The sequence below is a fragment of the Struthio camelus genome, chromosome 2, assembly GCF_040807025.1.
Source record: "Struthio camelus isolate bStrCam1 chromosome 2, bStrCam1.hap1, whole genome shotgun sequence".
Lineage (NCBI taxonomy): Eukaryota > Metazoa > Chordata > Aves > Struthioniformes > Struthionidae > Struthio > Struthio camelus.
In genome coordinates, this window is record NC_090943.1 from 168185794 (window position 1) to 168200643 (window position 14850).

Sequence of the window (14850 nt, forward strand, 5' to 3'; positions counted from 1 at the left end):
ATATTTTTCTGAAGGGTAATTACTTTTCTGTCAAAAATCCGCTTCTTGATATGGGTCTCCTTTCATTATTGATGCCCAAGTACTGTTCTCCCTTTCTAATGTTTCACACTGCTTTTTAATTGCCCATTGCATTGATTGACTGATGCACCTTAGAATTAGCACACATGCCAAAAAAAAGGAACTTAGGACTTGAACAGTGTATAAGGCCAAAGAAGGGGACAGCTCGAAAAAACAGTATATTGAAAGGAACAGCTACGAAAGGCATCAGTTCCAGCAGAGTTCCAAGCTCCGCAGAGAGAGAGAGCATCCAACTCATGTTGACTTTCAGTACTGTCACATATCTACCTTAAATCTCAGCTTCAATTACAAAATGCTGTTCTTAGATTGTATCAGGATCGGTTGAATTACAGTTAAATAAAAATAAAAATAAAAAACCTCCCTCTCCTTTTTAAACTAAAGACTACGGGAAAAAAATTCTACTCAAAGGTTCTATTTTTGCCTAAGAACTTCTCAAACCAATTTGACATTTCGACATTTTTTCATGCTATTGTAAAGAATTTATGTGAACTGAGAAGACTATATCCTTCTAGTATCATTTAAAATTTGATAGGTACTGAGGAAAAGTTAAAGGTTGTATTTTAGAGTCTTACCTCACAATAGGCAATTTGGTGAACGGAACGGGAGGTAACTTCAGGCCATCTGGAAGAGTGATGAACTCCATTGTGCCAGGGCATTTTGATGTGTAGCTTTCCAAGCTCTGTGTTACGTCTTTCTTTTCTAGAAAAAATGTGTTTGTTTAAAAAAACAAAAAAAGTCAAATTTATATGAAAAAAATGTTTAAAATGAGGTCATAAACTACAGATTTTCTTGCTTTTTACATTGACATAAAATTACTCTAATGGACTGCCAACATTTTTTATTAAATATCTTCTGCGTTAATATTTGCATATATGCTTACAGGCTATGCTCCAGAGGCCTTAACAGATGTACCAAAAATAATTAAATTGTCCTAAGGAAGAGAGTTTTATTGACATTTTGTAACTGTTAAAGTTTCAGTGGATACCTACTTTTGTTAGTATTTTCATCAAGACAACAATTTCTACAATTTAACTAAAAAATCCACAGTCCAAAACAAATGGCCTCAAGGCTTTTAAGGTTATTAAATAAGATCGTTGCTATGTGAACAAGCCCTTTTCTGAAACTTCAGCTGAAACAATCCCAAAGGCAAATAAGAGGAATAAATGATTTTGATGTTACCTCATGTTAAAACTGCATAATTCTTGAAATAAATATGCTGTACTACGCTACTAAACTGCAACAACGAGTAACAGAATTTTGCTTTGGTTTTGTTTAAAAATACAAGAATGTTCAAGCAAACATACATTTTTTGGGTTATCATCAATAATGTATAACAAATGCTGCTGAATTTTATATAACTTCTATTTTCAATAATTTACACAATTGTGTCTCCAGAAAAAAATATCTATTTGGGTATATTTGGCACTCCTGGAGAGAGTCCAGCGGAGGGCTACCAAGAGGATTAGAGGGCTGGAGCATCTCTCCTCTGAAGAAAGACTGCAAGAGCTGGGCCTGTTCAGCCTGGAGAAGAGAAGACTGAGAGGCGATCTCATCAACGTGTGCAAGTATCTGAAGGGGGAGTGTCAAGAGGAGGAGGCCAGCCTCTTCTCCGTGGTGCCCAGCGACAGGACAAGAGGCAACGGGCAGAAACTGCAACACAGGCAGTTGCATCTGAACCTGAGAAAAAACTTCTTGACTGTGAGGGTGACAGAGCATTGGAACAGGTTGCCCAGAGAGGTGGTGGAGTCTCCTTCGCTGGAGATATTCAAAACCCGTCTGGATGTGATCCTGGGCAATATGCTCTAGGTGACCCTGCTTGAGCAGGGAGGTTGGACTAGATGATCTCCAGAGGTCCCTTCCAACCTAAACGATTCTGTGATTCTGTGATATACGGCCTGAACACAAAATTATATTTCTCTGATGAGAGAGGAGTCTCGTTAACACTGAAAGAGCACAGATCTTTCTGAATACTAGCACTGTAAACAGAAATAAGCCTGAAACTGTGTGTCTAGAGGGGAAACTGAGACAGTTGAAAAGTCTTATATCTGTATTAAAGCACAGTGAATATTCATCTCTCTATGGTCTACGAATAAAAATAATTACTCAATAACTAAGCTGTTTCTAGAAAATAATTCAGAGATCAAAATACACAGGGATAAAGCAAAATGGAGAAAGAAAGAGTAATACAAAATGCTGCTTTCAGAAAAAGCTACTTAGACAAGAAATTAAAAAAAAGATACACTGTTTGTTTAGACTGATAGGAAACCAACAATGAAAGTTACCCATGGCTACAGAGATCACCCATACTTGGAAGAAGTGTCTTGCATAAAACAAGCTATCAATTATTTCTTAGATTTCATATTTTAGTGATAAAGTTCCAAGATTTCTGAAGAATTACCTAAATTTTTCTCTTCTACTACAAATAGCTCCATTAAAATATTGTAAGTTAATCAGTTTCAGGTGGCAAGTTGTTTGCTAGCAAGATGATTGGTAGCAATGTTCAGGAAATGACCACCCTACGACTCATTCAGAAACCACATCTCCACTATCTTTCTAGCAAAAATCTGCCTTGAATGTTAAAATTTCAACTAATGGCTTTAGTGCAAATGGGAAAAGGAATAGTTTGAAATTAGCAAAGAGAGCTTCTTTTGGAATAGGACAACACTTTCTTTGCAATACTAAAAGTAAAACGTCATGCCTTCATGAACAAACTGAATAAAAGTTTCCTGAAGATTCCCAGATGCAGAAGCATAATGTCTTACAGGCAATTAGGTTTGAGTAGCATCACCAGTAATATTTACTACATAAAAGCCTGAACTAGATGTCCTGATTTCTCACCCTTAAATCATTTCAAAGGTAAAAATAAAAATAGCATAAGGATGGAAAAGTGAGTGGCTGGATAATGGATAACTGAGTGATCCCCTGTACTTTCAGGTCAAATTTTAATACAATTACCTTCTCAGGGTCATCGGGGCTACATTTTCTTTAACATTTTTTCTGCTTTCTAACGGTGTACCGGGCTACGCTAGGAGGTGTGTAGTCAGGAGATCAAAGGAAGTTATCAGGTCCTTCTGGTCAGCACAGATCAGGCCACAGCCACACTACAGTGTTCAGTTTTGGGCTTCTCAGTTCAAGGCGAGAGTAGAAAAACTGGAGAGAGCCCAGGAAAGAGATGACAGCATGGTTAGGGCTGCAGAGCTCATGACCTATGAGAGAGGTTGAGAGAGCTGGGCTGCTTTAGTCAGGAGAACAGGCAGCTACAGGACAATCTAATCACAGCCTGCAACTCAAGTGCAGCTACAACACTGACGGAGTAAAACTCCTCTTTGCAGTGCCAGGCAATACAAGAGTCAACAGCCACAGGCTGCAGCTTGGGAGGTTCACTCTGGACATTAGGAAAGTGCTCATCACCAGAAGAGCACAGCTCTGGAAGAGGCTGATCAGATAGGCTGTAGAGTCTCCATCTTTGAAGGTTTTCAAGATGCAGCTAAATAAAATCATACCCAATCTGACCCACTGTTGGTGACAGTCCTGGTTTAAGCAGGAGGTTGGACTACATGACCACAGAGGTACTGTCAAACTAGTATTTCTACTGTTTTATGGTCTCAGATCATTGTTGCTGCCTCCTGGTCATCAGCATCCCACTCTCCTTCTAAGCTGCTACCACTTCCCTCTATGTTCCTAGCAAAACTTATCACAGCAATTTCTAGGAACAGCTAGAAATACAACTGAGATTGTGGGAATGATTCTCTCATCCTTATCCTTTCTCCCTAAAAGATACGGAAGGAATGCCTTTCAAGGGAGCCTGAGGAGTTTGAGAGAGCAACTAACATTTAGTCTACCAAATCTGGCAAGACACAAAACTATTCATTTCAACAGGAGTAAAGAGTGATAAGTGAGCCAATGAACTTACAAACATTTAATTATTCTGCAACATCTATAAGCCATTTTTTTGTTCCTATATATAACTGCATACACCGCTAAGACATCATTGTTCAAAAAAGATGCAGTAGTTTAAGATAGGACAACAGAACATGAATACTACCGACTTGTTCATGTCCATTATGAATTATTAGGACCTACAGAATTGCTAACTTTCAGAAATTAAAACAGTTTACAGTCAATTAGCAATATATGGCAGTAAAGAAATACACTCAATCTGCTCATTATATCTTCAACTTATCACAGCATTTGTAACAATTCCATAGCTCTACTTGTGTTACAGTACATTGTATCTGTGCACTTTTTTTTTAGGTTTTCTGAGTCCAGCAACTTAAGAGTCAAGTTGACTTAGGCCACCAAAATCCATGTTGACAGCCTCTCCTCCCTAAGTACCTAGGTGATTCAGGCTATATCCCAAAGCGACAACCGTGTACACAATGGCTATCATTTCTGGGAAACAATCTGCTGAAATACTCAGGATTTTGCAAGTATTTCCAGCAAAATGGCAAAATCAGTCTTCACTTTAGACAGCACTAAAATATGATTCCAGAAAAAAATTAGACGCTTATGCCATTTGCTTCTTTCTTATCTCTTTTCCACTATTCAAGCATTCTTTGAATTTTGTCCAAAATTCCTCTAGAATATAATGCAAGACTTCCTCCCCACTTCCATCTCAAACAAGAGATAAACTTCTCCTTCCCCTTCGCGCACTCACCTACTATTCTCTCGCTCTCCAAATATCCAGTGAAACGTTCTGTCTTTTGTCATACAGAAACAATTCACTATCCACCACACAATCCATTAGTTATCTAATTTTTAAAAGCTAGTTCTTTTAGGCAATAGACAAACTCTGTACGTGCAGGTAAAGGATCATTAATATTTAACAATCAGTATTTTAATATCGCTAGAATTTCAGTGGCACTACGACAACAGAAAAGTCAGGTGATAAAGTCTCAAAATAGATGGTCAAGTCAGACAGGTATGGAGTCTCAGCTATCAGACAGAATTAAGGGACGTATAGACTTTTTTTTTTAAAACCTTTTTAAAACGCAACAGTAAGACCATCAGACCCCTGACACCATTAGAACATTTTCCGCACATTTAATCCTCAGATTTAGACATGTATGTACTAGCAAGGCATTTAACCAGCTTGTCTCTTCCAAATGCTCACCTGAATAGAAATATTTTACTATTTCTGTTCTTGAACAAAATCATGTACAAATGCATTGAATGCTGGGACATAGTCCACAGGTCTATGTCATATTATCATTTACTGCTCCTCTTATTTCTCATCTGTTTATAGATTAAGGTGATACAACCTGCCTAAATGGATTTTCCACCTTTCTTCCAGTCTGCTATTTCTCAAGACCTCTAATGACAGCTGACTGCCATAATCAGAAAGAGCACTTTCAATAATAAAAGAGCATTTGCTCAAGGGACTCTAGATCTATGAAAATATGCACGGGAGAAACACTGTGTTTTCTCTCTTAAGGTTAAACTATTATTCATGGTTCAGGTAGACCCCATGCCTCTTTCTGCAAGAGAAGACCTCCAGCAGCTACTGCTGCAAGCCAGTTCATCCCTACCACATCGCTCAGGACAGCACTTTCAAGGTTCAGGATATTTTTTTTCACCCAAGGATTTTCAGTGCCTCGAGAGAATGAGGCAGGAGCATCCACCCCCTTTTTTTCTTTTAAGGCTTTTCTTTGCCTATTTTATATACTATTTGCTTCTGTGTTAACTCCTCTCTGATCAGATAACACAATACCATATTCAAAACGCTACTGATTAAACTCCATATACACACTTCATTCTCCCTACGCAATGACTGAGCTTCCGCAAACTCAACTTCTCAAGATTCAGGTTGTACGATTCTTCTCATGAAACAGCAATCTATTATCACAGCACAACAGAGGCTACAGGTATCACATATGCATCTTCTGGTACATATGGCATATGTTTTCTGCTGACATTTCTGCTGTGCACATCAATCCAGCTTAGTCTGTAAGCTTCTAAGGCCATGAGTACCTATTGTCTTTCGGCAAGCAAACATTAACTGTAATTGCCTGCATTGGGAAATTAATGCCATACAACTGACAAATTGCCTTGCTTGTGCCTATGTTTCACTGAACTCTCTCTTGAGCCACTCACCACATTTTAACTGGGTGTAGGAAATGTTCCAGGAAATACATTATTAGCCACACACAGACACTCCGACCACTAGAGCAGAGCCTGGAGTTGTAGTGGTTCAGATTGAGTATTTTCATAAAAATTTGAGACTATAGCATTCAGGATGTTATTTCACTATTTTATACCAGCAAGTGTACATAGTATATATAGAATCTACTGAGATGGAAAGCGTCACAACTGTCAGGAAAGAGTGATGATGACAATGGTACAGTATGTGCTTACTTCTGTTTGAAATGAGAGACAATTCTTTAGAATGACAGACCTCCCATTTCCTAAAAGCTGCAGTGTGAAACTCTGTCAATTGTTGCATTTGAAGAAAGAATGCTGCCATTTTCAAACACTCTTTGTTTATAGCTTTTAGAGTTGCATTTTCGTTTCACAGTATGAGCTCAACATGCTTTCCACAAAAGACAATGTTAAAACAGGACCTCATTCTATCCTGGCACGATATTGGAAACAGCTTATAACTTGCTTGCTGCCAAGTCAGCAGCTCTATTACTTTCCACTTAGCACTGGGTCTCAATTTAGATGCTAAAGGAACGTACCTCATACGATGCTTCAAGAAGCATACTTGATATAGAAGAGCAATAAGAGCACAGTCTCGCCTGAGTGCCACTTCTGAAAGCAAACGTTGGAGGCTTTCTCCCTTGACTGGGCACCTCTTCTCCCTGACCTCTGTAGTATGAATGAATGATACAGACTTATCTGTATAGTCACATTTGCATCGAAGCCTAATGGTTGCCAAAACCTACTACAGACTGCTGTTTTGAAACAGCTCTCTGAACTTTCCTAGCATCTGCCTGGCTGTCATCCTATTTTAACACAAGAAAAATCTGCGCCAACTTTCTGGGAGGATCTTTTCAGCTATTGATTCTCCTGACTGGTAGCCTAGGAGATTGTCTCTGGCTGAAAGAAGTAAGATTCCACCAGAAGTTATCTTTCTCTTTGCAAAGAAGGGATGCAAATCTTGGATGCAAATCTACTCTTGGAGGGCTCTTTGCCTCCCTAGCGTCTTCATGCTTGGATATGTTAGCAGGAAAATGACAAGCACTTGATCCTTTGACCTGTGAATTCTCCTCAACAGCTTTAAAAGCCTGCACTGCAGCAGGAAGTGCTACTGGATGCTCTCGTGTAGGTATTACACCAATCCATTTATTGAGTGAGAAATGATAGGTTATTTTCTAAAAGCTGAAATGTGAACGTCGGCACTCCTGAATCTCCTTGCAATGTGACTAAATTCACTGGGGAGTAGTACAACATCACATGTTACTCTGTACAACCTAATGAACTCTTCAAGAGCGTTCATACATATACTGCAAATATAAAGCCTCTCTGAGAGGTCCATTTCCTCTAACTCTATAAAACTTTCCTGAAACAAGTACTCCTGACAATTTTATGATCCACAAACTCCATTATCTCATTTGGAATAACTACACTCATCAATTTTTCTCCAATTTCCTTCTAGATTCATTGAAGGATCAGGATCACAGAATGCCTGCAAGCAAAATAAAGTTGAATAAAGCTGTAGTTAGTAATGTCACCTGAATCTCTGTTTCTCAGTTTGTTCAATATAATCTCATAGTACAATTTCCGCATTTTGTACAATATTGTTTCCATTACCATCTTCATGCTTCTTCTGATTACTGAAAATTTTGCATATCTACCAAAATTCTTGGTAACTTTTCACTTAACTACTTCACACCAACAGAACGAATGTTGATGTTGTCACAAACTTGCTTCAAAACTTCTTCCGAAAATCCAGAAATCTGAAAGCTTTAGTTGCATAATTAGAAACCATTTGTGATTGAATACTACTTAATGTAAAAAAGAAAAGTCTTAACTGTTAGTTTCACAATGACGGAGCCCTTGAAAAATCAGAGCAGGACAGGAAGGAGGGAAGGTCAGTTATACGCTAACATTTTTCAACATCTTAGTAACCATGATTTAACAGTATTACACCAATGGCATTCCATGCCTTGACAGATAATCAAGATAACTAGTAGAACACAATTGCTTTAACTGTGTTTTAGCTTTTTATCTTTAATACCTTGAACAAATGGAAAATATCTCTATTTCACCCATTAAAAATGGAGACACATTTTTAAAAAATAAATATGCTCTCTGGCAAATAATTCGTTGATCTTGTTTTGCTGAAGTCATTGTATCCCGGAATGGAGAAAGGGAACAGTTTATGTCTGATCTGCCAATTATACTGGAAGACAAATGATCTTCTGTTTCCTTATGTCACTCACTAAAATATTGAAAACGAAAGCAGGGAAACAAATAGCTAAAAAAAAACTTCTGACTAGAACTCTCCCCTCATGACAAGCCCAGAATCAAAGGTTGAACAAAAAAAGCTACTCCCCATGGTTCTTTGTGCTGGCAGAGCTTTTCCTTCCCCACCAAAACAGCAAATGAAATTCAAGGAGGGGAAGTCGGAGAAGAGGAGACCTCCTGAAGCGGTCTGCTGCAGAGAACTGGCAGCCAGCTGGCCTACCCAACTCTCTCAGGAGCAAAAAGAAAAACATCGCCTTGCCAAATTACATGCAACAAAACAGAAAACAGTCAGCCTGACTGCAGAAAGAGCAAGAGAAAAAAGTAGGTGATCTGCACCCAGAAACACGATTTCCACCTCACAAAAAAGAAAACTCTTACTGAGCCATCTTCGAATTAGAGAAGAAGACGACACGAAGACGACACGTGTCTGCTGCTGGAGAGCTCTTTAGCACCACCCCTGCCATCAAGATGCAGCTGATCCTTTAAGGAAAAAAGGAATTTCAAAATAGCCCCAAAATTTTTAGGACCATAATCCTCACAAAAGCTGGAGTAGCAACCGAGTATTCAGAGACTATAATTGCTACAAACTGTTTTTATCATGTAGTTAATCACTAGATTATAGGATGTAGGCAAAAGATCTTCATGACCTTTGAGTTGTCCCTCAAATTCTAGCTGGGGCCAGCTAGGACACTAAACTTACTATTTGTATATTCAGTACATCATTTTTCACCACCACAAGCATGCTAACCTTCTCAATGAAGTGTCTTAGCAGGACTTGCAAGATCAAGCCTGAAGGTCTTCCTTTTCTGTGTATGAACAACTGTAATGAAACTGCAACAAACTTAACACTTTTGATCTCTTCTCCATATCACATTTTGTCAATAGGCTCAAAAGCTATTCTTTTGGGAAAACCAGAAAGGCAGACAGCATATTATATAAATTCTGGTTCTTTGAGAAATTAAGCAAAATAAATCTCTAAATAGATCCAAAGGACACTAAAACTAATAAAATTCACAGAGCTTGAGAGGAAAAAGAAGAGCAACAAGAAAATAATTCATCTATGCTAGCCAGAGAGCTAGGTGAATAAGACCCACTTTCATAAACAGATCACCATGAACAATACAAAAGAAAGTGGCTCCATTCATATGAAGAAAAGCATGAGAGCAAAGGGATTCAGTTATTTGTTGTGTAATAGCTCAGTTTCAGAAAAGATCGGCTTTTCCGTTCTCCTGCAAAATTAGCAATAAAGAAAAAAATTTTTTTCAATGTAGACAAAAAATAAGAGTTGTCTGTGTCAGATTAATGTTTTCTACTTCTGAAGTAGACCACCACACAGAGCAAAAGAAGGGAAAGAGATTGTGTGTAAAGGACACACAAGGGTCCTTTAACATAAGATTCTTAATAATTATATAAAACATTTCTATACATTAAATCACACTGAGCTTGAAATTCATTGCTAGCACAAAGGTATTTTTAGATAAAATCTCATGAAAAATTGATACAACTAAGTCAGAGTTCAGAAACGTACCATTAAAATTTCAGTAGCTGCTTCTCCACTATATTTGAGATAACTTCAGATGTCTGTACATTTTGAACAACACTTCAAAATATATTTTGTAGCTATAAAATCAGTATGCAAACCACTGAACAATAGCAATCATTTTTCATGCTAAGAAATACCTGAAGACCCACCTTAACACAAAGTGGAGGAAATTAAACAAAGATAACTTCCATAACAACAAAAAGATTACCAAGGACTACTTGTAAAGCTGCTTATGAACCAAATAGACTATATAAAAATGTATATATATGATGGCACAATTGGAAGAGATATCTGATTTTGTATTTTGGGTGGAAGAGGCATATGGAGACAGATGACGACAAGAACAACATGCTCATTTCTGTAGGACAATTTTCCCAATATACTTTATACAAATACAGCACAAATTCTTCATGTCCTAATATTGCTGATTACAGTCCTTTTTTCTGGAACAAAAACTTTGTAATTTGTCTTCATTTGAACACTTATTTTTTCAATTAATCAACCAAATATATAACACTTCTTCAAAAGCAGAGGCAACTGCATGAAGATGGGAGTCTTAAGTAAAAGCTTGGAAATTTCATTTCACTTGAGAATGATTTTAACTAAGTTAATGAGAATTTTTATCATCAAGCAATGCACCATTTTAATGAATAATTTGTTGTTTCCCCTAAGAATCTGGATATGACATAGGCTGGAGTTTGTACCTCATCAACACACAAATCTAAAACTAGGCAAATCACTTGACAAAGACTTTCAGGTTTGTTACAATGCTAGATAATCTGGGTCTTTTGAGCTTGGCTCTTGATTTTATTTCTCATTTATCTATTCCCCTTCAAAATTAATAAATAATTCATTGAGTTGGGTCTGAACCAGAATCTTTACTCCAAAAAACAGAGATACTATAATCAAGAATGAGTAGATGATTATTAGAAACAGATAAACATGTACAGTCCTTTCGTTTTTCCTTTCAGCAACCTTAACCTTCACCACAGTTTTAAGAGATATGCATTTCTGGAAAGTACATTACAACTTTTTAATAAAACAAACAAAATAAGGCCATAGAGTTTTACCATGCAGCTACCATTCTGTATTAAAAAAGAGGAATTAAAAAAAAAAAAAAAAGGAAAAATATGTTGCACAAAAAACAAAGTGTCAGTAACAGAAGTATGTAATGCTGATCAAGTTTTATAGTACAGGACTAAAGAGAACATGAAACTAAAACAGAAGTAATGAAATTCATGTCTCAGTTAGCTATCTTAAAGGAAATTCTAAATACTACCCATCTTACTTATTCTTACAGATGTTAACCTTATGTAGGAAAGCTTAATTACGATCATATCGCATCATTCTTAGCTGTCTTGCAACACAGATTAAAAAAGACAGAAAAAACAAAACTCTGGCTAATGGCCTTCTATATGGCACATATCCAGAGCTCTTCCTATTTATCTGATCATGTTAGGTGTCACGATGAATGAAAAGAGTTTAAGTGACTTCTAAGGAACTTCCTCCTACTTCCTGTACAATCGCTCATTACGGTATGGTAGAAAACTTCCAGATTCAAGCTTTTTTTTTTTTTTACATTAAGTCTTACATCACATTGTGCCATTCCTGTACAGCAAACACCTGTCAGATAATAAGTCTGTTCAATCACATATTTACATATACTTTTTTAAATTATGTGTGTGTAGATTAGATACAGCACTATGCTGAAATAAAACAGCTGCAAAATATTTGCAACTAACGGTGAAGAACCTACTAAGCTGCTATAAGTAGTTTCCAGTAATTACACTGAAGATTTCAGCCTCCATTCTGAAATAGGTGAATTAAAACATTATAAGACCAAACAAACTAGTTCCCTTTTGAAAAATTCACGGATTATGCAAAAACAACAAGCAAGCACTTTGTAACCAAAATACAAAGCAGCCCATTAAAACCAGTTCATTAATGTCAGTTAAGTAAACTCTCATTTTGACACAGAAGTTAACATCAAGTGTTGATTTACATCATATTCTCTGTCCAGCCTGATTAAAATTTCACTCTTTTCAGCCTTTGAAATCAATAACTTTTATCTTTCTAAAAATGAATTCATGTGCTATAGAGGGTTCTAAGGAAATGCCCTCCTAATTTAAACATTCGCATTGTCTTTGCAAATAACTACAAAAAATTGTTAAGTATTGGCAGGCTATGGCTATATCAGCAAGTAGCGCAGCACAGAAGGAGAGTAGCTAAGGAGCAAAACAGTTGCTGCAGAGGACCCAAAGAAAGAATCACAGAATGGTCAAGGTTGGAAGGGACCTCTGGAGATCATCTAGTGCAAACCCTCTGCTCAGGCAGGGTCCTCTACCACACATTGCCCAGGATCGCACCCAGGCAGGTTCTGAATATCCCCAACGAAGGAGACTTCATTAAAAAAACCCTACTTTATACCCATTTGGGGGGATTACTTGAAACTAGTTTTAGTATATGTGGACTGAATATCCATTGGTATACACTAGCCTGCTCCTAGAGCACACTCAGTGGTTTAGTTTCATCTGGAAGAAAGCAGCTTGCATACTCCAAGACCACCACGCTTTGGTTTGGATTGCTGAGTATGGGGGAAATATGGGGAAAGCACATTTTTTGACCCAAACTATAATGTTGATGCAGACACACTCTTAGAAAAGTCTAAACCATTCCCGAGAACATTTTCACCAGTAAATCTGCTCTATACTGTAGAAAACTAAAGGAAGATGCAATTACTCAATTATGCAACAGTTCTGGATATCAGTTACAATAGCTACATAAATTCAACTTAAAAGATCTCTGAGGAATACATTTGTTCCAAATGCGCACACTGACAACAACTAAGACAGCTGGGCCCTATTGACAACTGTGTTCATTAATTTCGCCTCCAACATATTTTAAATATATCACAGTAACGGAAATATGAGATCATTCTGACAGACTTTCCTTATCAACTCAGTATTAAGTTATAACCAAAACCGCATTTTCATTAGAAAATTGTAGTCACACTACAAGAAATAGGAGTTCTCTGTAACCACAGTGTATTGTACTGAGGTACCAAATAACTCACTAACATAACTCGTAACAAAAATAACATAGCATATTAACATAAAACCTACATAAAAACATGTATTTGGATGTTAAATTGCTGAGTTCATGGTATACTGCATGTCCTTTTCAGAGACACATGGCCCTATCTTGCAGACCTATGGTTAAACAATCCCGCATGAAGTAATTACTTTTTTTTTTTAGTTTCACAAAAGAAGCTTCTTACAATTTATCCAGTTCAGATATCAACTCATTGAACTGTAGATTACATTTAAAGGATGGAATTCAGCTTACCTTACACTTCAATTGAAGCCTCAGTAACCAGGTCAGATGCAGACACCTAGCCATAAGCTAGCTATATGTGCACGAAAGGAGTGAAAAGTCCCTTAAAAATCACTACGGTGACTGGCTAATACATTTAATTAGAAGAGCTCCCCTCCTTCTCCAGAATCTTAAAAAAATGCAGAAGTTCATTTGCCATTTTCCTTTTTAGAAAGGAGAATGAAGACAAAGAAATTCATTATTCGTAACAGTAAATCGTTCGGCTACTTCATTTTTTTTTAATTATTTTTTAGCATCTTTAGGACCTTATCTGATCCCTGAACCCACTTAACCCACTTACTTACTACCCTACTGCCCACTTACTTACTGCTAAAACCCTGCTCAACTTTTCTGCTATGTGTTAGTCTTCCATGAGTGTCTCTCTCACAGGCTTCCTGGTAGACTTCCTGCTTCTCAGATACTGGAAGAAGCTATTAGCTTGTATGACTTCAGCAAGTTCAGACTCTTTTTTTGGCTTCTGATTTTTTTTCTCCCTCTCCCATTTAACCTGCCTGCATTTATGCTCCCTTCTACTCTCTGTGCTTAGACACAACATCTGCTTTTATAAGGTATACCCTTTTTACCCTAATTGTGTTTATTTTGCTGCTTAACGAGCCTTGCCTTTTCATTGTCTTGGGAAATTTTTTTCACGGAGAAGGAGAATACACTTACTGAGAATCTGCTATGACATCTTTAAGCAGCCTCCATGTTAACAGTAAATAGGCCATCCCTTTTAATTTCTTCTAATTACCTTCTTTAATTTTATGTACAGGTGAACATATAGTAACAAGTTGCTTCAGCGCTCCCTCAAAACAAGAAGCAGTTTTAAATTATTCCATGCTCTAGAGTAAGAGCAGTTATGCATCAGTTCACAGGTTATACTGTATCCCTTCCTCCTATAAAATACTATTTAGTGAAATCCGTGAGGAAGTATAACTCACCAAGCGCCCAGGCAGCTTGATTTAATTTCCCTAGGTCTTTGGGTGAAAGTTCAAGACAATGCAAGTCTGGTCTTTATTTCTGCCAATTAATGCTCGCCAGAAGGATTATGTTTAATAGCATGTACATATTTGCTTTTGGCTGGCAATTTTTTATGAGCCCCGTTTAATATTCTTTGTTATCTTCTGTATTCTTACATAGCAATTTGAAATTTAAATATCACAAAGTGAACGCATATGCGATCTGTTCTATAAATAAAAACGTCTATAAAATACTGCAGCTTCTTCTTGCAAACCATGAGATAGAAAGGGATATTTTATAGTTGTCAGACACCAAGTCTGACATGACCAAATTACGAGCAGACCAGGTTTAGCTATAATTTCTAAAAATATGCCAGGTTCAGGGATTTTTTCGTAAGATCAGGCTCATCACTTCTCTGCAAAAGGCACAGACCTCACACTCCTGTCAGTCGACGTGTCGGCCATCATCTGAACACAGCAGTTTTGAAA

At 37.2% G+C, this 14850-nt stretch overlaps 1 protein-coding gene across 4 annotated transcripts in view; it reads right to left on the reverse strand.

Annotated features, from left to right (window-relative positions):
• The window catches only part of TRAPPC9 (trafficking protein particle complex subunit 9), a 483858-nt gene that overhangs the window by 428010 nt on the left and 40998 nt on the right, over positions 1 to 14850 (reverse strand). For all 4 annotated transcript variants that reach the window (XM_068933393.1, XM_068933395.1, XM_068933394.1 and 1 more), the window contains one exon: positions 651 to 777. In XM_068933393.1, coding sequence (XP_068789494.1) covers positions 651 to 777 — 127 coding nt within the window. The remainder of the gene's footprint in view (positions 1 to 650; positions 778 to 14850) is intronic.